This window comes from Onychostruthus taczanowskii, unplaced genomic scaffold (genome assembly GCF_017590055.1).
Source record: "Onychostruthus taczanowskii isolate IOZ18803 unplaced genomic scaffold, ASM1759005v1 scaffold14, whole genome shotgun sequence".
NCBI classification, from domain to species: domain Eukaryota; kingdom Metazoa; phylum Chordata; class Aves; order Passeriformes; family Passeridae; genus Onychostruthus; species Onychostruthus taczanowskii.
In genome coordinates, this window is record NW_024498573.1 from 13,527,255 (window position 1) to 13,553,115 (window position 25,861).

The 25,861-nt window shown below is 37.6% G+C and overlaps 1 protein-coding gene across 3 annotated transcripts in view; it reads left to right on the top strand.

Annotated features, from left to right (window-relative positions):
- Positions 1-1,673: 1,673 nt before the first annotated feature.
- Positions 1,674-25,861, top strand: part of TENM2 (teneurin transmembrane protein 2) — a 483,546-nt gene continuing 459,358 nt past the window's right edge. For all 3 annotated transcript variants that reach the window (XM_041397945.1, XM_041397946.1, XM_041397947.1), the window contains exon 1: positions 1,674-1,899. In XM_041397945.1, coding sequence (XP_041253879.1) covers positions 1,674-1,899 — 226 coding nt within the window. The remainder of the gene's footprint in view (positions 1,900-25,861) is intronic.

Below are 25,861 nucleotides of genomic sequence, written 5' to 3' on the forward strand. Positions count from 1 at the left end.
TGTTTCTCGTGGTTACCTAACTTCTTTAAAATACAGAAAGGAAAAAAAACCAAAAAACCAAAAACCACAACAAGGCTAAATGTCAAATATAAATGACTGCAAGAAACCTTTTCTCTAGGTCACCAGCTCCTCTGGCCAAGTACATTTATTCTCTCTTAGGGCCATAATCTGTTTCAAAAAGCAATGATTTAGCCAATTCTTGTGCCAGTGCTGTGACCTCTTCTCCTGCAGGTGCAAACAGCTACCACAAGGAAAGGCTTGGCTGCCTTCTGCATGTTTTATCATCCTCTGCTGCAGTTTGTTCCCTTGGTGGCAGAGGTGGCACAAGGAATCACTGCTGAAATGCTTTGGTGGGTTAAGCAAAGCTTCTGGCCTGGGCACATTCTGCTGGGTGGGCTTGGCAGGGGGAACCTGGACTGAGAGGGGACAGGGGCAAGGAAAAGCCCTTCAGCTGTCCCAGCTAAATTCACCCCAACCATCCTTCAGCTTCTTAGCCATGTAGAGAAAAGCAAGATGTTTTGTTCCAATTTTTGCTTATTAGCAAATCTGAGTATTTTTTTAATGTGGGAATGTTTCATTTCCAGAAAAAAAAAAAAATTGTCATGAGGATTTCTCAGGACAAGCACAGACTTGGGCACAGAATGCCATGAGAGAAAGACTAACACCAGCTGAAAATAATTAGTACCCCAGTGGGTAGGGTGTTTGTGCTTTTACTGTATTTCTTCCTTTCTACGGTAGCTTTCATTTTGCAGTTTTTGTATGCTAACGATGCATATATTAAAGTCTATATGCCACAGTAAGGGTGTCCTAATTAAGCACACTGTAAAAAACTCTATGGTCCATTGAACAAGAAGAGATTTAGACAGTTTTCAAGAGCTCCAAGTGCTGAGTTGGATAAACTGGTTGACTTGAGGGGGGGTGAAGAAGCTCATCCAGTCATGTTCTGGGGTGCCCAAGAGCAGCCAAGCCCCAAAGTGTGCTCAGACACTCACAGCCACACAGGAATGTCAGAGCTGGGATGGACCTCTGGAGAGACCTTGTCCACCTTCAGAGCAGGGATTTGGATTAATGTTAACCAGGGGCCATAAAATCAGTTGCTGCTGCTTGTGAACATGTTGTTAAAGGATAATGTACACCTCTGTAATGCATTAACAGTGAATAGGAATAATCTCTTTGGAACTCTCCTGCATGCTTCAGTCTTAATTGCAAGCCTTCCTGCAGGAAGAATAGAAATAATTAAAGCTGGTGTGAGTCTACTTTTCTTCTGTTGCATAACAGAAACAAATATTGTTCTGTCAGTTCTGTGTTGTTACCAGCGTTCATTCAAAAAATCAAAAGATGACAGTGTTATTGTTTTATCATTGTTTTTTAAACTCTTTGATTATCTGTTAATTTAGATAGAATGCAATTATCCCACAGCATTCAATTTTTTGCTCCCTACCCATTCTGGTCAATTATTTCAATCTTTTAGAGGATGCATGATGTTGGCCTTCCCTTTCTTTTCGATCTGTGCCGCACTGTTCTTCAAGGACAAGTCAGGGAAAGTAGAACAAAACAAAACCTAGTGGCAGCATTACTTACTCTTTTCTCATGCTTTCATGTTGTCAGGTGACAGTGACTGACCCCAGACAGAAGAGTGGCTCTCCTGGGAGCGCCGTGCCTGGCTCAGAATAATGGACATAAAGGACAGGAGGCACCGCTCGCTGACGCGGGGCCGCTGCGGGAAGCAGTGCCGCTACACCAGCTCCTCGCTGGACAGCGAGGACTGCAGGGTGCCCACCCAGAAGTCCTACAGCTCCAGTGAGACTCTGAAGGCCTATGACCACGACACCAGGATGCACTATGGAAATCGAGTGTCTGACCTGGTGCACAGGGAGTCGGATGAGTTTCCAAGACAAGGTATGTTTGCAGCCAGGACTGGTTCCTTTTACGGTGCTCCTCGGTGGGCGGTCTGTTCCTTGTTAAAGCATCTCAGTGCTACAAGGAGTTTTAATGAAAGAGCTCTAGGAGAATGGATATTATCTTATTTCCACTGCTTTGTGCTAAATTAGAAAGTTCTTTCTTTTCTCTGAGTTCTGGTACTTCTGAGATTCACAATTTGTAAATGAGGTAAACTGAGATTCACTGATCAAAACATCTGAAAGACACAAATGCCATGACCCTTAACCAGAGGATGTCTTTTGCATAGATATTGGGGTTAGACAATGTGCTAGCTTGGTATTGTTTCCTAGGTTAATTCTGGAAATGATAATGGCATTTCACCTAAATGTGTCTCTCTTTAACACAGAATCTGTACTGAAAAGACAACTAAAACACTGTTATGGTAAAAAACCGTGTGGCCAACATACATTCATTATTCATCAGGTGCCTTGGAATTCCTTTCCTGTTCCTGAATGCTGAGTAACTGAACTGTGGGAAGTGGTGGTTCTTCTGACTTTATTTGGTCACTGCTCACCCATATTGCTCACTCTTGACCTCATAAAAAACTAAAAGGAGGAAACCCATTTAATTCCTTTTGTAATTGGCTGTAATTGAGCATTGCAGCCTACAACTAATGTTTGAAATAACCTGCTTGTATGAACTGGTAAGCTAGGGGAATTAACCTCTTATTTTATACAAGAGTCCTTGCTATGTCCAATAGATTAACGAATTAAAAATGTAAATGCTTTTACTTGAAAACCTGTAAATGTACACACATAGTTTTATTCTCATTTGGGTATTTTCTTGTCTCAAGAACTTGTAAGACTCTGTGCTGATACCATTAGTGAACATTGCTTCACAGGAACTCTGTTTAATCATGTGGTTTACTTGCCCAAATAGCCAGGTTAAATTGGCATTCAATCAATGATTAGATATGGCATTTGAATTAAAAGCCTTGGTTTAGTGTCAGTTATGGTTCACACCAACTAAGATAGAGGCAGGCTTGATGGACAAATGTGTAGGTTTTGTGCTCCCTCAATGGAAGGTAAATCATCAGGTACATAATTTAAATGTACCATAATTTAAACGCAGAAACTCTTCTGGTTTGTAGATGTGCTTGTTAACAGCATGTGATAGTTCTCTGCTGCACATTTCTATTGCTGTGGCTCAAGGAATGGGAAGTTACCACACTTATTGTGGAAATCCTTCAGTGGAAGGTCGTTTCTTATACCTGGTATCATGTCACACATCTTGTTTCAAACGTTCTGACAGCAGTCAGTGTCTGTCTTCCCCTTTCAATCAAACTATCTAATAATTACCATTAATAATTAAGCCCTTGTCTAATCCCTTGCTTCTCTCAGATTTGTCTGCAGACATGTGGGAGTGTTTGCATTGTGCTTGGTCTGTGAAACACCCACTTCTGTTTTCTGGGGTAATCTCTGTTCTTGGAAGGTCTTTCTTTGCTTAGAGGTGTTTACCTAAGATAAAGCATCAAAGTGCACCTCAAACCTCTGAGCTGCTGGAGCCATTTTCACTGCAGTCTGTTCTGCTTTACTGTACAGGAGTCATCTAAATATTACTTTTTCCTATCAGGATGATTGATGCTTCAGCTTAAGTGTCTCATTTTAGTTTGCAGGTCATTATTCAGCATTTCATAATGGTCTTTTTCTCTTGATTACTGATTTGACAACTGTTCATCCTCCCCCTGCTTTTAATGTGTTCTTCTCTGCCCTCTTTACAAAGGGGAATGCAAATTGTTGGTAACTGAATTGAAACCTCAGGGTTTTTTTTATTATTGTTATTTTTTCCCCCTACTAGTTTGTTTTGTTGTGTCAAATAAATAGTGTTTATTTTAGAGAGCCAAAGTAATATTTTGTTAGATAATGAGTAGCAACTCCTTATTTTCCTGCTTTTGTTAAGTTTAGAAAGCAATTTTTTTTAGAAAATAAGTCAGTGTGATGATTCTTTGCATTTGAAAGCTGGATATCTTTCTGATTGAACAGTTTTACTGGCATGAAATTCAAGAAAATGTGACAGGTAGATCTAGATTAAGATTTGGTAGCTGTTCTCACTTTCTATATTAACATTAGATAGATAAAGATGTGGTTCATATAGTAGGAAGTTCTGTTCATTACATCTCATGCATCCAGTTTCCAGCTGCAGACATGTAGGAATTTATACATTTAAATTTATTCTAACTTTGAGTGGGTGTTATGATGGGATTAAATTCTATGGGAAATAAACATGATTAAAATAGTCTTTAGAGATGTTTTTGTTCTTCTGTTAGAAAAAAAGCATGATTTTTTTAAAGGAATTGCAGATGTTTTCCTCAGTACTTTGTCTCTTCTATTAGAAAAGCTAAATACTTTTTACTTACTGCAAAATATTTGGTTTGACCATGCCACTGGAACTGCTCACAGCTGTTTGGAGCTGCCTGTTGTACGTTACTGGGTATGGAAAATCTGTTAAGGCAAGGTTGCACTCATTCTAGTTTTGTTTATCATGGTTTGTCAGCAAAATGCTAATAACAAAAACTATATTCAGAGCTCAGAAATCTGAAACAGTTCTTGCTGGGTTGTTTAAGTATTTTCCTGCGAGGGAATGAAGGTTGTTCAGACTTAAAAGATTTTAACTATTCACAGTGACTGATGGGCTGCTACTTAGAGGCCACAGCTGCTCTTACAGGTGCCTGGGCTGACCAGGCTTTGTCTCACTGCTCATGCTCCCAATAACACCCAAATGAGATCTTTGATCATCTTGTCATCAAACCTGAGTCATCCTCAACTCTTCTGTTAAAATTAATGTATCCCTTCCAAATCCAACTGAGTTTTGGCAATTACAATTTTAATACTTCTCTCCAGGACATGTGACCTTTTGAAAATGAAATGTTTTGATAGATTTGGATTAAATACATTAAGAAAAACTTCTTTAATGTATTCTCCTTAGAGTGAGAGCACATTTATAGTTTTCCTTTGTCATGCAAGGTTTTTGAGTGGCATTCTGCAATCTGTTGATTTTCATTATATCTGTACAGTTTCATAACCAAAGGAAATTTGAGGTAGAGGCAACGTGGCAGATGCTTTAACATTAAATCAGGTGTAGGGTGGTTTGTGCAGGAAAAGGCCTCAAGGCAGCTCTCCTCTTCTAGCCAGTACACATGGAACCTCCACTTCTCCTGAATTAGGGCTTTAGTTTTAATGGTGACCTGAGAGAAACACAATCGCAGTGTAAAATATGTATTATGGTGAAACAGCTGCCTTCAATTTCTCCTGTCTAGAAAGCATGGCCTTATTGAGAAACAAAAAAATATAATTTGTGTACCCTATTTAATAATGGAAAGATGCTGAATAAAACCTCCCTCCCTTATGCTCTCCCTCCGCAAATCATAAAAGATTGGGAGATTTTATTACATGATTTAAAAACCTGAAAGCACTTTTCATTTGTGCTTTCATGTGTGTTGAAGTTGTTAATAATGGAGCAATGCAGCAGCATTACTAGACTAGCAAATAAATAAAAATACAAATGTTTAGGGCAGCCTTCTGTCAGTAAGCTTTTAAGAAAGGAAAAGGTAAGAAAGTCAAACCCAAACCTAACATTCCTCCCCCGATTTATACTCTAAGATCAGTCAAGTGCCCTTTTGAGCTGTAATAGCAAGATGATCTGATAGACAGGAATTAAACCAAAACTTTGTGTACATTAGATCTGAGTCACAATAAAAACCAGAAGAAAATGTATTTAAAAGTGGATTTTCAGGGAGACATCATGGCATTGACCTTCAGTCTTTGGGGTGCTTTCTTTTAAATACACACAAATTGTTTTCTCTTGGTATTTTGTGTATGTTGTTTTGGATTTGGGGTTTTTTTTGGGTTTTTTTTTTTTTTTTTTTTTTTTTGGTTTGTAATGTCTGGGGGTTTAGTTTTGTTTGTGTGTTTGTTTTCTTTTGATTTCTTTTTTTTCCTTCTGAGCAGCAAGCTCTCTGGTTTGCAAGTGGTAGTTTAAATCAGTTGTGATAATCTCTTCCTTTTCACTTCCCTTGCGTTCCCCTTCCATCCTATTTTCTTGGCATTTCACCATTTTCTATCTTCATCCATTGTGAGTCCCTTTGCTGAGTGTGCTGGGGTGCTCAGACCTCCTGAGAGTCTGACCTGGGCTGAGCAAAGGTTCATCTTCATCTCTTCTCACCTGCTGGACCAGTTGAGCAGATCTGATGGGAACTCCAGAAATAATTAATAACACCAGTGCTTGAAAACCCAGTACTATTCTAATATTAATATGTATTTGCAGAATAAACAACAGCTAGACATAATCTGAGAATTCTCTGTACACACGCTCAGGGAATAACTTTTCCTCTCTGTTTCTCTCAGGGAATAACTTTTTATTCTCGGCAGTTTCCCACAACAGATCATTATTAAAATCAGCATTTGTTTACAGTTTAAATGAGAGACTTGGAATGCAGGGATTTCTGATGCAAGTATATAAGTTTATATAGACTTATGCTCCTTTTTTCCTCTTTTTTTGCTCCTTTATATAGCTTTCAAAAAAGAACTTCTATTTTTACTGCTTCTCTGCTGGACTCCTCATTAGTTGATGATTAAGTTAAACTAGTTTCTATTTTTTAAAACCATTTGCAAAGTTACGTGCACATTGTGTAAACCACATATAAAAGGATTACTTCTAAAAACTAGATGTTATTCAAGTGTAGTAAGCACACATTGAATAAAAGAAAAAAATTAAAAACCTCAGGTCTGCCCTAAAATAGGTTTAATAACCATTTTCATGCAAATACCTTTTCAGTAGAACTTGAAAATTAATAGGAAATATGCTTTCTATACTTCATAGTTCCAAATTTCTACCAAGCAAAAGATCTTGTGCCTCAATGAAAGCCATGTTTGCTTGTCTTGTAGTGCTGGGGCCTGACTGGGTGTTGAACAAAACCTTTCTTTGGTATATTTTTTCCTGCCTCATCCCTTTACTCTGCTATGTAATAGAATTCTAATACTTTGGATACTGAAAATAATAATTTTTGATCCTATAAACCCTTCTCGATTTTCTCATACACACGTGAGCACACACTCTTCTAAGAACTTTGTTTACACACATCTCTGGATGCTCTGTCTCATACTAAAATCTACTGTAAAGGGAAATAATGTACTCCATGGAAATGAAATAATAATTTTAGTTTTTAAAAAATATACTTCAAATGAAAGTGATTTTTGATTAATTCTAATAATGAAAACGGCTAACACTTAGCAAATCTTGCAAATTTGTTCCACCTTCGGTGTCTTGTTTTCCAAAGGTGCAATTGATATTTTTTAGTATCTGGTTTTCAGCAAGATGTGTTTGGAAGGGAGGCTTGATTACTTGAGAGTGTTCTCAAACTGATGGAGAGACTTAGATTCTTTTCTAATACACCTATTAACATTGAAATGTCAGATTTAGAAAGCTTTTACATTCGATCTGGATTTGAATTGGGCATCTCTGTTCCTGCATCCTAGGTGGGTTCCAGAAAATGAGTTTTTATATGTAGTCCTGAATTTGCTTCAGTGAATATAATTTTGTTTCTGTGAACTTGAGAACCCTTCCAAAGTTTGTTTTCTGGTAAAGGAGCAATTAGGCCATTTTCCTTCTCCGCTTTTCTCATGATACAGGAAGAAAGAACTATTTAAATAAAATGGAGTTCAGCAAATATTTGACATACAGCAGCATTTACTTTGGGTTATACATTGATGAACTCTCCAATGCCACATGTGTTTAAGGTCTGCATCTTCAGAAAAAATAAGGAAAGGATTAGATATTTGTATTTTAGTGGAGTGTGTGGAAGATGGGTTAAGCACCAGAGGGTATTCACTGCTCCAATGCACGAGTCAGTTTTCAGCTCAAATGCATTGGGACCAAGTTTTAGGTGTATTTTTATTTACTCTGTAATTGTCTTTTCTGCTTTATTTTTTCCCCCATGTTGTTTTGAAATGTCTTACTACTGGGGACTAAATTCTAGATTCAGTGGACAGCTGGTTCATCCATGATGATGATTGCTCTGTTTATATTTCCTCTGTCCTCCCTGTTTGTTCTCCTAACACCTCCAATGCATTACGCGATTTCTAGAAGCTTTTAAAATATTGTGGCTGGACCCAAATGCACACACTTCAGTCAGTAAGAAAAACATAAGGAAAGTTTCAAACAAATAAAAATACCATCCAAGTCTCATTGTCTTCCTTAGAGAACCATGGGGACTTTGGAGTTGAGTCCAAGTGCTGATGGCCAATTCATTTAAAGTCTATAAATCAGTAGAAAAACAAAATTATAAGGAAGTATAATTGGGTAAGCAGGGCCCAGCATCTGTCCTGTTTGTTTCATATTATTTGTTTCTGGATTCAGAGTTCCAGGTCAGAGGATCTGCAGTTACCTGTCTTGGCCTGCTTTTGGGTTTCTCGTTAACTTTCATCAGATTATTTCTACACTGATCCCAGTAATCTTTCCTTGAACTAAGCACATTCTTAAGTTCTGGAATCATCAGGAGAGCATGAAGTAGAAGCAGATCATGAAAATCCATGATTTCCACTGATGGGCAGTGACTGTGGGAACTCAGCCTCCATGTTAAAAGCAGATGCCAGCTTTTCTCTGGGTTTTGGAAACTGGCTTCAGTTTTAGCCATTGGGTCTGGTGATGCTCTTTTCTGTGTGATTGGGAAACCCACAGTAGCCAGTGTTTTTCTGTACAGATTTAATTAGATGCTGCAGTTCAGTCATTTGTGTGTTCTGTGAGCTGTCTGTCAATCTAAGCAGAGCTCTTCAAGCATCTGCCTGTATAATGTCATCTTCTGTCATGAATTTCGACTTGGTAGTGGTTTCTAAACCCTTTCCTACCTTTTAGTTTGTCTCTAATAGAACTGAAATATACCATGGCAATGCCCTGTATGCCCCAGGGATGTGGATAAAGACAGGCTGAAGACACAGTGACTTGTATAAAGGTGGTTCTTTGACACTATTTCTTGTTTGTAAATCCAACTTCAAATCAGCTTTTTCTGGTAGCAGTCAGTTCCTTTTGAGGTGCTCATCCTTTAAGGTTCCAAAATGGTTTCAGAGTCTAGATAGCTGATTAGACAAAATAGCATGCAGATGTCTTTATAGATTGCCTTTTTCTTTCCATTTGAGTGCTTAGCTGGAAGTGACTACACTGAGTGCAGAAGTACGTGTCTGTGAATGCAGACCATATTGGAAACAGAGATTTACTGTCCCAAAGTGTAATGCTTACTCAGCCATCTGATGAGATTTGAACACTAAACAGTTTGAGAGGGATGCATAAAGCTGTTTTATTACAAGATGCTGTTATGAATTGTAGCAGCTTTCCTTATGCTATGCTGCTGTTGCCAAACAAGTTGCATGAATGTAAGCAGTTTTATTTGTAATTACTTGCTTACATTTCCTTAGAATAGTTGGGTTATAGGTTTGTGATTCCTGCTCCTCCACTTGTGGCAATCTCTGCATCCTGTTTAATTCAGAAAGAAAAAAATATATTTTTAAAACTGCTTGGAGAAAAGCCTCTCTGAGGAATGCTGCTGCTAATACGGGAGGTGGAGTGGGACTCAGATGTTTGTGTGTGGTAGAAACTTGTTAAAATGGATGCAGAAAGCTCAAAAAACTAGTTGGCTGTTTCTTCATAATACAGTGAAAAGTAAAGAGATCTTATTTTAGCTGAATTTGAGAAAGTCCAGAAAATGGAGGAATAAATCACTCACCTAAAGAAATGTTGTGGAAAACTTAAGACCTATTCTTTTTCCTAAACTTTAGTCAAGATCTGGATGTTACAAACTGAGTTTAACACTTGAAACTGTTCTTGACAGAGCAGTGAAGGCAGTCCTGTTTTCTTGCTTATGTGTAGCTAGAATTGCTTTTGATGATGCTGCTGGACTCTGTTTTCTTAAACAGTCAAGAGTATTCCTTATGACAATCACCACTTGCACAAAGTAAGACAGTTGTTTGAAGAGGATTGCAACAGTTTGATCATCACTGCTGAAATGTCTCTTCAGTGTAGTTTGTCCAGTGTAATTTTGAATGCTGAGTCTTGGTCTTCTGTTGATTGCTTTCAAGATTCTTCCTCGGCTTAAAAACCAATCTGCTTGGAAGAACTTGCCAGTATCTCTATATGTTTTATTCCTAGCATTGTTCCTCTATCCATGTTCTGAGCCCAGGTATGCCTTGCCAGTCCTGGTATTGTTAGACGTCTTTTAGCAACCTATCCTCACTCTCATATTCCTTCTTTTCTTATTGTCTCATTTATCCACTCCTAACTTTGGGTGCTTGCTCTTTGCTGTGTTTCTTCTCTTGGCATGTTTTTCCAAAGGCACGTGTCACCTAAACCTTACAGAAATTTTCTTGTACAAAGGCATGGCACCAATCACTGCAGCTGAGGAGTTTTGTTTTGCAGTTCCACCAGCACTTGTAGAATACAAAGAAATGTCTAATGCTAAGAGAATTTGAGCAGCTGGCTAACATCAGCTGTATTTTTTCCACTATTCCATGTGAAAACCACAGAATAGCCTGTGGTCAGTTTTACCTAGAAGAGAGCAAGCTGTCTGTGGAAACAAGTGGAAATTTTGAATATGAAATTGATATTCATAATCATATTTGATTATATGAAATGGTAGAGGCTCAGTTGCAGATGACTCAGTTCAGTACAACTTTGTCTTCTCAAATGCATTAATCAACTCCATTTGTTTAAATACTGAAGTAAAAATTACCAGTATTTTAGGTTTTGCTACTAAGGCCAGAAGCAATGTTAGATAATAAAAAAGAAAAAAAAAAAAAAAGACCATCATGTAGAACAAATTGCATAAATGTTATTCCTTCAAGCAAATGGCTACTCTGTGGTAGCTGGTCTAGAATTGTATATTCACTTTTTAAAATTACTTCCAGTAGAGTACTATGTTTTCAGGTTGGCAGTTTATGATGATATATTAAATATTATAAATATAATAATAATTTTTCACATGATGTAGTTAGGGTACCAAAAAAACTTTTTATACATGGTAGTCAATTTGATTTCATAGCAATATCTGATTTTCTTTTGAAGTTTTTGTATTCCTGAGATAGTTATAGGCATTTGAATGATATTGAAGAAAAGCTAAAATGGTACATAGCCTCTGTGGCGAAAGTATTACCTTTGAGTAATATTATTTACATATGCTAAAAGTTTACTACAAAAAAAGTGATAATCTGGACTTTATTCTTGCTTAAGTTATCTTACCAAAGAGTTAGAGAGGTGGAAAGAGTAGTGCTAGCCACGTAGCTTCTCTTTTTGGGGGGTTGGGGTTTAGTTTCTGGTGTGTCTGCTAAACTTGCTGCAGATATATTTTGACACTAACATTAAAGTAATTACAGAAAATAAAATTGTGTATGACTAGGCAAATAAGTGTGTGGGCTCCTGTTAAGTTTGTTTCTAAATTCTTACAAAAATAAAACTCGTAAGGCATTATTACCAGTATGTGCTTCAAGCACTAAATTTATAAAGTAGATTGTTAATAATATGAGGAATGATATATCACAGCTGTAATGCCATGTCTTCCAAAGTTAATGAATACTTACAATTTCTATAATGAAAAATTAAGGTTAAAGTGGTTTATAAGACTGCCTACAGATCCAGCAGAAGTCTAATTAGAAGAAAGAACATTAAATTTGAGGTACTTGGAAATATATATTAACTAGTGTTATATATGGACAAAAATCCTGCACTTGTATTTAGGATTGCTCAAATGTGGACAATTCAACCAGAACACAGCACAGAAAACTGAAATGTTATTTGCTCTCTGAAATCACTGTGTACACAACAGATTGTGGGTTTAGATGTCTTCAGTACTTCAGTTATGTGAGTCTCGCTTGTTGACTCAGTGCAACAATCTCTCATCTGTGTTTGCCCGTTTCTTTACCATTTCTGAAGTAAGATGAACCTTTGTGCTTGTTTTTCCTATTTCCAGAGCCTAATGAAGCTCTTGTTCCTGTGCCGTGGCAGTTTGGGGCGCTGCCACAGAGCAGGCGAATGAGGGGCTGGTTTGACATCCCCAGGGGCTGGTTTGACATCCCAGGGGCTGGTTTGACATCCCAGGGGCTGGTTTGACATCCCAGGGGCTGGTTTGACATCCCGGGGTCTGTTTGAAGGAGGCCGCTGCCCACAGCTGCTCGGTTCGGAGAGGTGCTCCCACGCAGCTGAGGCTCAGCTGGATTTAGAGAATTCACCCTCAAAGGAAACCTTGAGTTTTGCAGGTGGTGGTCAGGGCACAAGGAGCTGCTGTGCCGTGTTCCTGTGTGGGGAAGGGTGGGAGGTGTGGCACTGCTGGAAGAGGGCAAACTGCCTTCTCGTCCCACAGAGAGGAGAAGGAAAACACCTTCCTGTTCGCCCAGGCAGGAGGCTGGGGAGGTTGACAACGTAAAGAACATAAAAACTGAGATGGTGTTGCGATGCTGCACTTCCCTGGACTTGTTTTTGCATTCTGTGTAATGCAGAATGACTGTAATTGAGAGTATATTTGGGATAAGCTGCCTTTGTGGTTATCAAATATGTCAGCTTTGCTTTTTTATGTTTATATGGCTTTGTAACTCATATAAGCTGTTATTGCATGACAGACTCCTCCATCTTAATTTCAGTCTCTTAAATTCATCTTCTTCCTTCCTTTTTTGACAGCATAACAATATTACACCTTGATCCCAGTGTATCTATCCCACATGGGGTTTGCTGTGTAGTGTTTTTTGTGGCCATCACTACATGAGCAGAACAGTTCTTGTCAACAAAATTCCTCTGACGTATTGTTTTAGAGTGAGTTTTTTTTGTTGATCTCTCTGTTTTCTCATTATGTCTACAGCTTGTAAAATCATAATGGAATAGAATTTATCTAGTTTTTCTCCAGTATCTCTTTTACTCCTGAGAATCTTAGTATTCACTTCAAGGAAATGCATCTCAAAAAATATTTCAGAAGTGTGGCAGCTTATCCTCTTAACCATACAGGTGTGATATTTATAAAATAGAAACTTTGGCATTTTAAGATGTGATGATGATCTGTAGAATAAGAAGGCAAAGGAAGAACTCGGAATAAATAGAATGACTTGAATAAAAAACCCAGAAATTATGAGGTAATTTTTTGCAGATATAACATTGTGTTCTAAAATATACAAATATATAAGTGTTTTGTTGTTTAATTGTACTGATGCAGTTATTGAATCTAAAATATCCATTTGCTCAGCTGTGGAGTAGTGGAGAATAGGGATTTAATTCAGATTCCATTTTTTCCCTGAAAATTACCTTTTTCCTTATTATATCATGGTTTTGAATTCTAATTTAATTTGAATTTAATTTTAATTATTTTAATTATCCCAGCATCTTGGGGTTTTTTTATTCTCAGTGTTTAAGCTGTAGTTGGAACAGGTGAAATTGATAAGTTGAAGTTGATAGAATGGTTTGGGTTGGAGGGGACATCAAAATCATCTCATTCCAAGCCCCCTGCCATGGGCAGGGACCCCTTCCACCAGACCAGGTAGCTCAGGTTCTATCCCGCCTGGCCTTGGAAATTTCCGTGGAAGGGAACCCTCTGGGCAACCCTCCTATTCAGATCAAAAGAGGGACCATTTCAGATAGTAAAGAAAATACAGTTCTTAGTATATTTGTGAGGCAGGGAAAGGCTTGTTTACTTGTCTTTGCACCAGGGATCTGCAAACAAATAAATGGCTCAAACTGATAGAGATTTACCTTAGATCCTCCTCAGGTGATGGGAATAATGTGCTGCAAGAGAGGAGTTATAGTTGCATATCAAAAATGCTGTTACAGAAATGCACAGTAAATTTCCACAAATGATTAAATAAATTAAGCCCCTGGACACATTTATGGTACTGTTTTCAAAACAGGAATTAAAATCTATGTCTCTGGAGGTCATATGACTACTTAGCAAGGAAACAGACTCAAAGTTATTGGTAGTGTCAGTGAATAGCAAACATGCTTTTTTTAAAACAAGATGTATTGTACCTCATATGTTTACTACATTTAGTCCAGCAGTATAATTTACTTAATGCTCTGCAGTATTCCTGGGGGGAGGGAAAAAAAGCCAAATTGTTTGGCTTAAATTTATCTTGTTCGTATGTAAGAAAATGACTGAAGTAAGTACTTCATTTATTGTTTGTTCTTGAAAGAGGACGTCTGACAGAGATGATGGCTCTCAAAGGCCTCTACCACTTCAGCTTTCAAGACAGTGGGTGAAGTTGGGCTAAATCTCTGCACAAAATTTACCTCTCTGCAGCCTGAAAGGTATACTGAAATACTCAAATAATGAAAAGTATTTTTCTGTTGTCAGCAGCTCTAAGAAGAGAGTTCTGTGGTTTGGTTCTGCACTTGATCTTTGGCAGCCACAAACCTCCCCGTGAAAGAACCGAAAGAAATCTTTTAGCAGAGTGAGCAGCTAAAGGATGAAGTAGACCCTGTTGCATAAGAGGGCAAACTGTGATTTCTTATCATTTAAATTCCTCCTGTTTCACTTAAAAACATTTTCCTATGGACTATCTTCAATTTCTTATGACTCCAGGTTGTAAATTAACATACGGCATAATCTGAAATGCAGATGAGGGGAGAGAGGGCACTTGTGGAAAGTGGCTTCTTGTCTTACTGTCAAGGAGACTGTTATGCTTGAAGTTTTATATTTCTGCTGAAATCCTTAGATATTTTTGGATATGCAGGTGGTAGAGTGTGTCTGTCAAATTTTCTATTTTTTTTTTTCTCTCAATGAAATCTTTGCAAGAATCTTGGCAAAATATTTTGAATGCATTTGTGGTTTTTTTTTTCTTTTTATCTCTAGATTCACTATTCAATTACATTTTCTTCTGATTTTTTTATCTCAGTGGTCCTTTCTTAAAGACATCTAACCTGTGCAGAATGATACTGACTAGAAAAAAAAAATCACAGAAAAAAAAAAAACCAAAAAAAAAAAAAAAAAAAAAAAAAAAAAAAAACAAAAAAAAAACTAGTGAATTTAATAGAAGTGACATAGAGTATCTTCCATGTTAAAAAGGTAAAGTAAATTTTCAGATATGTGGATTGATGGGGAAGAGAGTTAGCAAGATAAAGAGAAGATCAAACAAGGCTGGTCAGGAGCAATGCTGAAAGAGGCTAAAGAACAAAAGGTGTCAGCTTTAGGGTGTTAACTCTGGGCAGAAGCAGCAAGAAGAGAAAGCATTAGCAGAACTTTTGGAACGAGCTTTTATCAAAATTAATACTGAGATATAAAAAAAAAAGGTACTGAGGCACCTGCGTTTTTTTGAGGCAGAATGTGTGGTGCTTTATTCACTGCTCTTCTCAAGCTCAGAACACACCAGGCAGTGTTTGCACAGCCCTGGATGAATTTGGAATTGTGCTTGTGGTGTCGTCTTTCCCCATTTAAATTTTCTTTTTTTTCTTGCAGTCTGTATTTGTCATGTGTGTGACTGAACTCTAAGAGACTGGAGCTTGAAGTGCTGTGCTGATAGTGCCTTTTTAAATTCTTTTTCCCTCCAGTAATTAACCCTAAATAATTAATAGCCATGGTATATCTGAGTTCTCAGTACAAAGCTGTCACTTTATTTTTTAGCATTTTCATTATGACAATATTCATGCTTGATTACAATGATTTTGGGTCTGTTTGGCTGCCAGTACTTTCCATGGATTTGAATTTTCTTCTCACTTTTCAGTTCTCCTGTGTTTGGGCTGTGTTACAGCAAATACCATTTTCCTAATGGGAGGTGAAATTTCATGTCAGCAGGACAAGATATGCTGAGCTTGGCTTTATTTCTTCCATAAGAATGTAGTATTTTATTCTTCTAGATTGTGTCATATATATACATATAATAGTTTTATGTATATAATTTCATTTACTATTTATTTTATATAGACATTGTTCTTACCTTCTGAAACCAAATGTTATTGTAGTTTCTGACAATGAGCATTTATTTACTAAGAAAATAAATTTTACTTTCAGAGTTTTCAATTAGAAAGGAAGAAAAGCAAACTGATTATTATGAACTACAAAATTATTCATCACTGAATACCAGTAGATAATCCAGGGCACTTTAAGATGCAATTCTTTTTTCATCTATTTAACAGGCCTCTCAATGATAATGAACTTGTCTTGATGTGCATGTTAATTTGTGGTGAAAGGTGATAAATAAGAAGTTACCCAAGATTTAAAGTCTAAGAAAAACAACTTGAAATGCCTCTAGTTCATCTTTTATGTAGCTGAAAATGATATAAAATGGAAGAAGACAGAGGTGAAATGCTTAAGAATGAAAAATGTATCGATTTTAAGTAATTCATAGGGGTTTTTTTCCTGAAGAGAACAAAAGCAAAGATTATATATGTCATTCTGATGTACCAAATCCTATTTAAATAATTGAGATGTTTGGATTTTGTTATATTTTTGTCTTACTCTAACTCACATATTACGCCAGTGGGATAAATGATGTTGCTTCATTCCCATTTTACAGACAAAGTGCAGGAGAAAAAAGATTAAGTGAGTTGCTCAGGGGCATGAATAACATTGTGAGCTGAAAAAGGCAAAAAATCTTTGCACTTAGATTAGTAATCCATTTTTATTTATATTAGCTAATATTTCCACTCTTGGTTTTTTTCTTCCCTTTCTGTTGTCTGTGTAGCATGTATTCTCAACTAATCAGAAATTATTTTGCAAACTTCTCTGATTAGTGAAACTTCAAGCCATCCATCAAAAGGGAGAGTTCCACTTCAGTTAATTCTATGTGTCTTGTTTTCATCTAATTTTCTGTTGTTTCTGGAAAATGCATATTTATTTTATCCCTCACAAAAACGGTAATAATAATTTAGAAAAATAAAGATTAGAGTGCTTTATTTGTTAGAAAATAGAATTTAAAAATACAAAGGTGAAGTCAAAGGCATATTTTTACTGGGTTTTATTAACATAATAATTACTCCTGTTCAAGCAGATTTATTAATGTAATTTATTTAATAAAGATGTCTGAAACTGCTGGATTGGGGAGAACAAAAGACAGTCAAAGAAATAGGAAAGGTAGGCATCAAGAGAGACAATAGTGGAGGCTCAGTGAGGGGTCTTACACCTTAGGTATGAGTTGTGAAATAAAAGGGAGAATGGGAGAAGAGGAAAAATGACCTGAATTTGCACAATTTTTTAGGAGTGAGTCATCTGACTCTGACTTTAAGTGTGAATAACATCTCAGAAGTCAGTGATAACCATGTCTTTCATTGTGAATCCAGGTTTATTATCTCCCTAGGGTGACTCCTAGAAAAATGTCAGTAGTATTTGAGCATGTTTGGAGACTTTGCATGTTGGCTAAACCCAGGCTTCACTGTGGAGGATCTATTCCAGAGACAGAATTTTTTATCGATCCTGGAAGTGTTACTCAGAACATGGACCACAGGGTCCATGACAGTGGTACTGTGTTCCTTGGAGTGTCCTATGGTGCCAGATCTAATTTAAATCCTTTTCTGTTGGGAAAAGGCCACAGGTAGAGTGCAGACCCTGAGCAGAGCATGGATCTCCTTGTTTCCTGAGGAAAGAGACCATGTGCACCATGACGTGGATGTGCCCCCTTCACACTGGGAAGCTCCAGCACAAGATTTTCTGCCACTCTTGGCCTGTATCAGAGGAATTTTTGTCATAATAGTCAATGAGTTCCTTCATGGTTCAAGTGTGCAAGAAAAATTGTATTTGGAGTATGCTGTTGTGGTCACTTGATTCTTTCTAATACTGTTATTGATAACAACTTACATTGCTTGTACCAATATAATTTGCAGTCCCATGAGCAATTTTTACAGTGTTAAGCAAAAAGGAAAAAAAAAAAGTAGCTAAGTCTTCTAGATGGGTTTATTCATATTATTATATCATTCTAAGCACTGTAAATCTTTCATTGCATTAATTAAAAAAAAACCTGTAACAAGATGAGTTTCTGGTTTCCTGAAATTCAGGGTACATCTCCCTGTCAAAATAAACATTCCTTCTAGAAAATTATGGAGCAACCTTGATTTAAAACATGAAGTGAAAATACAGGGTTGAGTTTGTTGTTGTCCTTTGGTCAATAATCCTTCTTTCTTCTGATCTGTAACACAGGGGTAATCATAGGAATCTTTTCTCTGTGTGATTTTTCAGTATATTCACAAAGTATTATTTAGTTTAAATATGGGAAAAATATGCATATATGTGTGGTGGCCAGCCTGATCTGTCTGTGGAGAGGAGCTTCCTTATCCTTTCCTTATCCATTTCTTGAGAATGCAAGAAAAGATGAGTTATCCTCAGGTAACTTTGCACCACAGGGTGAAGTCTTTAGAATTCATGGAACTTCAGAAAAAAATGAATGCAAGAAGATTTTTTAAATCGAGGTAATTTGAAATGTTCACGGTCAAACAAAACAACCCCATTCATACATAGTCTAATTTAAAAATGTTTATGAAAGTTGAAACGTTTTACATGGGGACAGTGCTTGTAATTATCAGTGCCACGAAGAAAATTAAAGGATAGGTGTATCTAAATGAAGATCCTAAGGAAAAAAATAGTCATGTGGCTTTAAAATACTGCTTAAACTGCATTAATTCACTTTTATTCATTATTTTAGTGACCTTACTTCAGTTTCATTAGTTGATTTTTGGAAGCCGTTACATCAAAGTAAAAGCTATTACATTGCTAAAAATCTGCATTTGTGTAGGTATACTTAGTATTTAATCTTCACTTTTTAACTTTTTGGAGTTTATGCAGTTAAATTGTTACCCAGACACAAACACAGATAATTGAGGTTTATAAAGATCCCAGCTGTCAGGCTTTACAAGGCACAAGTCCCAGCAGAAGTCAGGCTCCCATTCCCAGTAACAGTCGTGGCTGCAAATGATGCTCAGCTTCAGGACACTGGTGGCAGAGGGTGGGGGCAAGTATTTGTTCATGTGCTTGCAAATAATAGTGAAAATATTCTGAGTAACTAAATGTCCAATATGTAATCACCTTAATGGCAATACTCAATGAAGGGTGTATGTTCTGACACATTTTATGTGACATTTGATGATTTTTTTTTTTTTTCTATTCACAACACATGTAACAAAACCAAGAAATCTAAGCCAACTTTTTGGCCATGCCCATTACATTGTAACTTATCATTGATTTCTCTTCTAGCCTGAAGAATAAGCTTATTACTCTTCCAGTTTTCAGGTGCCATTAACAAACTTAGGTCCAAGGGTCGCTGCCTCTTTTCAGTTCCTGTACGTGAAGCAGAAGGAATCAAGGTACGCCTGATCCAGTCCTGCAGCACTTAGGACTGTGTGTAATGCAGTTGTAGGTTCACAGCAGCCATTAACTTGTTCTTCCCCAGCCAGGAAACTGCATCCCAAGGAAGGTCAGGCTGTGGTAGGAAGGCAGAAGTCAAGTCTATGGTTTAATACTGACCTGCCTCCCTTTTCTGTCTTGAGCCATGCCCTTCATGATATGTGGGATCATAGAAGTGCTATGTTGTGGTTTATTTTTTTATGTTTTTGCTGAGGTGGACTAAAAGACTGGAATTACATGGCTGCTTTTTTCCCCAGTGTTTCTTATGCTGGAATTGTGTTTTCCCTGTGTTTAAAGTTTTCTGATGCACAGGGCAGGGGCTGTTTCAGTCCTGATGGACGCAATGTAGCAGTTCACAAAGGGACTGTTTCTGCACCATACTGCCTTTAAAAGAGATGTATAACATGCTGTTGGTTTGGAATTCAGCCTACATGTGACCTTTGAGTAAATGGTTAATCTGGGTAAAAATTAATCTAATGGATATTTTTTCATACCAGGGTTTCTTTTAATTCTAAAGCAGGAGGGAAGGATTACACAGTGCTTGGTAACTTTCCTCCCCCACTTGAGAGGATTGCAGGTTAAGTGGGAAGGAAGCCAACTCCCGGTTTCATGTCCTTGCAATTTCAGCTGGACTGTTCCTGTCAGGTTATAGCAGATATTGCCATACGTAAATGGATTCAAATCAAATAGAAATTACTTTAGAGTTTTTTTATATGATTGTAATTCACAAAGCTGAGTCCCTATAAAATCCTATTAAATTCTGAAGTCTTTTTTTTTAACATGTACTGATACATAGAGCATTGCAAGCCCTCCGTTTTTTTTTAATAATGGGAAAATGTTTGGGGAGATAAAACCATAAGCTGTAACTGATCAAATGCTGGCAGATGAGGATTTTGTTTCCTAGTTGTTTCACCTCCCTGTCCTTTTTTTAAGCTTGAGAAATCACTTAGAGGTGGCTTGAGAGTAGAATATGGCTCATTGGTAGGGAGGATTTCATGGAATTTATGGTGGGAAACTGAAAATGTGCTTCAGTAAGTGAGGAAAAACAAGGAGAGGAGACTGAGGTGTGGGAGCAGATGTGTTTTCACTTGGGTCCATCCAACCATTAATAAGCTCCGATTTGAGTCCTACTGGACTTTAATTAATAGCCCTCTGCTGGGAAACACAGACTCGCTACACCAGTGGTGAGGAATTCCAAAGAAAAAGAGCTAATCTGACAAGTATTATCTCTACAGGCATACAGAGAAATAAATGCTTTGTTGTAAGAAATACACCATAACTCATCTGTGACCTTCCTGGCTAAAGTAACAGCCTAGGGATGGTTTTTTTGACTCTCACAATGAGTGCTGTACTATCATTGCTGCTGACTGTGCTACAGCTCACAAGGCTTGGTTCCTAATGTCATTTTATGTATAGAAGAAATGGATTAAGCTGTTCTTGAGGTTAGCTTCTTAGAATGAAACGGATACCATGATGTGGAATTTCATAGTGTTACCAGGGTTTACCTATACTGGGAAAAAATCAGAATACTTGGTAATTTCATCTTGATGAAGTCTCTACCACTGGGACTTGACTAGTAAACACATACTTTATTTTTTGTAACTGAAGATGGTGTTCTGGTTGCCTGGCTTTACAGCAAAAGTAAGGCAGGACTCTGGGTAGGCTGTATTGACTATAACTGTGTCATGCAAATGAGCTGAGGGAAATTTACCCTTATATGCTTATTCTTTTACAATACCTTTAAAATTCTTTTAAGAGGAGCAAAGATTGAATTTATTCTATTAAGAAATTGTGTGGTGTATTTTCTCTTTGTGCTTTCTTTTTCCAGAATATTTCTTTGTGCTTTTTCATATTTAGAACCTGTCTGAGTTGGAAATGGAAGCCTAAAGGTTTTTCTGACAAATTGCTGAGGTCTATTAATTTGTATGGTTCGTTTGTGCTCTCCATAGTCAAACTGAATTTTCTGGTGCATACTTTGGTTGTGTAGGGAATGCAGTTCTATTTTAAAGTGATATCTAGTCCCTGTAATTTTTTTTTCCTATCAGTGTCAACGTACTTGGAAGACTGAGTCCCTGTAAGGTTGAAAGAGTCACTTCAGGAAATAAAAATAAATTGTATGTGAGGAGTTTGTGAAGAGAAGCTTCAGTGGCTGGTGAAGGCTCTTACAGGAGTACTGAGGGGAGGAGAGGAGCTGTTTAATGCCAACTCTTCCTGTAGCCTGTCAATTTATTCATGCAGTGGACCTTGCAAGCCCAATCCACAGATGCTATTTTCTGCTCCTCACTGAATAAAACTCAGTGCTGGGTCCTGAGTGTAAAGATTAATTAGTCAGTGAGTGTTAAAGGTCTGTTAAAGCCATTATGGCTTGTGTCCACAGAGACAAATAGGGGCTATAAAACACTGTGTTCGAAACCTAATTTTACATGTGTATTTTTCATTAATAATAATGATGGTAGTAATAATTATGGTCTTTTCATTCTGAAAGCTCTCCAAGGACTAAATGCATAGTGCAGTGCATACTGTGTAGGAAGGATCATGCTTTCCATCACTGAAATGCAGGCTGTCAGAAGGCAGCCTTCGAGTGATGGGAGCTCAGGTTGTTGTTGGCCATTGCTCAGGCAGCTGTGCAGTGCAGCTCCTGCAAGGAAGCTTCTTCTGCCCACATCTAATTGTTCACTGAGCTGAAGGTACTAGAAAATGTGTGTCACTGTTGAAAATGGCAAACAAAGAAATTATAGATATCTATATTTTAATTTTTTTTTTTTTAGTTTGACTTCAACACCATATCCTTCCAATTTGTTGCCAGCTTTCAAATAAGCTTGGACTTACAAGATTGTTGAATGTTTGACTTTTAATCAGAAATTTTAAACTAAATTAATAATTTTTAGCAATTGGCATAAATGGGAAGAATTTGTTTGTAAATATAAGCATATGCATGAGTGAAAATGCTCTTGCTCATTTCTTAGGACTAAGCTGCAACTGTTCAGTGTGCACTGAAAATGAACGTCAGCATTACCAGCACCTTCAAAAGTGAAATACTCTCCTTTGCATATTTTTCAGAGTTCTGTGGGGTTTAGTGGCATTTTTGGTGTTTGGAACCAAAGCTGAAGGCAGCTGAGATGAGTGAACTAGCAGATAGTGCCTGTCTCTTACATGTGTAATTTCCAGCATGCAAAGCTAGAATTGATTGTAGTACTTGTAAAGGTATTCCTTCTTTTCTCAGAATGAGACTTAAGCAGAGAAGGAAGCCTTTAGAAACAGTCCCAAAATTTGGGTTTGTTTACTCCATTGTATCCAGCTATGAGGTCCTTGTTTGATTAACACAACCCTAATTTACAAAACTGACTCTATATATTCTCTGTCTGATTATAAATGAAGAAAATTGTCCACATGATTGGAAAGAAACTTCTGTTTCTAGTTTGGAAACTTGCTTTGTACAGTGTTTTCATCACAGTGCCATACTTGGACCAGAAGATGCCAAGATGTAATAGATCAGAAATACAGAAGGAAAAAAGATGGCATTTTTCATGTAAAAGCAATGGACTGTCAGGTCAGATTCCCCTTGTTTTTGTCAGAATGCTTTCCAGACTCCTTGTTACACACTGACATCTTCGACAACTTAAAAAATCTGTTGGTTCTGTCCAGGGGAGAATTCAGCAGTGTGTGCAAAGGTGGTTTGGGGTTTCTTCCTCTCTTTGAGGTTGTCTGACTCCTTAAGCTGAGGGAAGCCTTGTTCCTTTAGGAGAACAGTAAACTCCTGTTTCAGCTGTTGTGTTGATGTCAGACCTGGAAAGCACAGGAAAGAAATGGAAAGGTGTTGATTTATTGAACAGGCTTCCAGCACAAAGATGACTGAATAAAAATGGATAGAGATGGTGGTAAGTTTGGTGTCTATGTTACATTAAACTATGGTGCAGCAAGAAAAGATTATTCTGGGAGAGAAGTTGAAGAGGGAAAAAAGAAACAACAACTTAGTGGCCCTTGCCAGATTTCTAACTAAAAATGATAGATATGTTTTGTTAGATATGTTCCAGTTATGTTTTGGAACCTCCATGGATAGTCATTCTAGAGGCTTCAAGAATTTATCACTCTCACCAGAGAAATTGAATTAATCACTGACTTTAGCAATGTATTTATATCAGCCCAGTGAATGAATGAAGTCAAAGGGCTAATAGATCTAGTGAGCAAAGCACTTGCTTTTCAGTTGCAGGTCAAGCAGCAATTGCAGATCTCTGAGGAGCTCCTTTCCCAGTGACCACTTGGTTTCTGTGTGCTGAGGAGGCTGACAGAGCCAAGGGGGTGAGTGGCAGCTGTGCTTGTTCACCTCATCAGAATACTTAATGCTGCCTGAAGCCCTCCCCAAATATTTCACATCTTATAATGAAAGCTCACTAACTGTGGTGTTGTCTCTTACAATAACATTAGTTTATAGAAACATGCTTTATTCTAAGATATTTATCATTAAAAAGGGTATTTATTTTAAGTTCTAGTTCATTTTTTTAACTAATGTTACTGACATGTGTAATATTGATTGTGTAGGAATTGTGAGGGCTGCAGAAGACCTGTGAAGACTGAGTAATTTAGAATATTTTGGATGCCTTATTTGCCTTTCATTTGGCAATCCATCAACACTGGAATAATACATGTGTTAAAATTAATACTTGGGTGTGACAGTTTTTTCAGATATGTGCCAAGGTACTTGGCCATAATTCCCTAGTTCTGTGTATGGTAATGATTCTTCACAAATATTCAAAATAGTTACAAAAAGTTGCAATTTGGGAAAAAAAAATTGTAATTTACATAGGGCAATCTATAATCAAAAATTGCAAAATGGTAGAATGCCTGCTTAGAGTCATAAGCTTTGCTTTAGTTCTGGACTTTCCCAAGCACTTGCCCATTTTGCTCGATATTTGTTGCAATTCATGTTGTTGTATTTTGATGTAAATCTTTACTGCTTACCAGTGGTTAGAGAAGCCAGGGCAGGCCATTAAGATGTCTAAGGAAGAGTGCTCACAATATAGCAGGGTCCAAACGTGTTTGTGATTTGCAAATAATAAATAACAACAGTAAAAGTTTGTATCAAGAAACATTTCAGAGCAAATAACAATGTCTGAGTAATCTCATTGACTGAGAAGAGACAGAGATGTTCTTTGTAGGTGGAGGGCAATACCACATTGTGATTTTTTCATCATCTTAAGCTTCTAAATCTCCCTTTCAGCCTTTTTCTGCAAAATTAGACATTAATGTTTCATTATTTACATGTAATATGAATTCAGCCATTTTAATAGTTATTATTCTCTCCATTTGATTGTTTTACTGTGTGCTTTTTGTAGATATTAGCCTTTCATTTTTATTGGCAAAATAAAAAAAAAAAAATTGAGTGCATTTTGAACACCACAAATTAAGCTAATTTTTTACTGTTGCCTTTTAAATCTTAATGATGTATGTATTATTGTATAAATCATGTGAATGACTCATGTATAACACCAATAATAGCACTACCACTAACAAAAGAAAGCCAAGTTGTGAGTTGTGGATCTTGTGTACTTTGTGTATGATTATTTCATAGGGAGTAGAGACTAATGAAAGCCAGTAACGATGGATAATTTAATGTATACAGCATGGCTAGCAAATCAAGTGCCAGAAGTTGCATCTTAATTTAGGCAGATATTTTCTGGATTCCTTCTAAAAACCTCCACAAATACTACAAATGCAGGTTGTGAATATAACATTGTAGGGTAGCAATTTATTGCACTATAATTTTGTTTATGGCACTACTGATCAGCAGTTTCACTGTGGTGGCTTAAAGCTTGACTTTTATTGGAATAGACATTTTGTGGAATAGCAATGACCAACAATTACATAGTTTTTGTCATTTTCATATGGGTATCATTTATTACCAGCAATATCCAAATTAGCATTTCAGAGGTTTTTCAGGCTAGATGGTTTTAACTGCTCCTTCTCACATGAAAGTCTTAATTTCCTTCACAGCACGGACCTGTGAACTGTAGGAAATGACTGTGGGGGTCTGTACCTGATAAATCTGCCTTCTAATGAGGGTCACAGCAATGTGTGGCTCCTCGGGTGGGAGCATCCCTGGCAGCCCCCTCTGCTCCAGCCCCAGGGTGGGAGGGGCTGTGCCAGCAGTGCAGGGTGCAGTTCTGCTGCAGCTCCTGGGGCCAGTCCCAAGGGAAGGGGAAGAGGAAGGGGAAAAGGAAAAGGAAAGTGCCACGCTCTGAGGTGGAGCGGCTCATGGGCTCGGCTGTTCCTCATGAAGCTCCACCAGGAGCCAGCTGCTCCTGCCTGCTGGGGATGGAGCTGCTGCTGCCCAGGCTCACAGAGGGGCCCTGGGGCTGAGCACAGGACAGAGCCTGGCTCAGCACAGCCCTGTGGCTCTGGGAGCTCTCCTTTGTGGCCCTGTGTCCGTGGTAATGAGACAGAACGGACATCTCGGATTTGGCCTCCTGTAACAGGGTTAGATGTTGGGGCTTTGGAGTCAATCTTTGACACATGTCACAGTTGTTAAGGTAGGTATTAATACAAAATAATACATTTGTGTAGTATTCAACTTTCCTGGAGCTGTCTGTCAGAAAGTTCTGAAGTGGATTTCTTTAAAGACTCCCTGTCTCCTGAGGA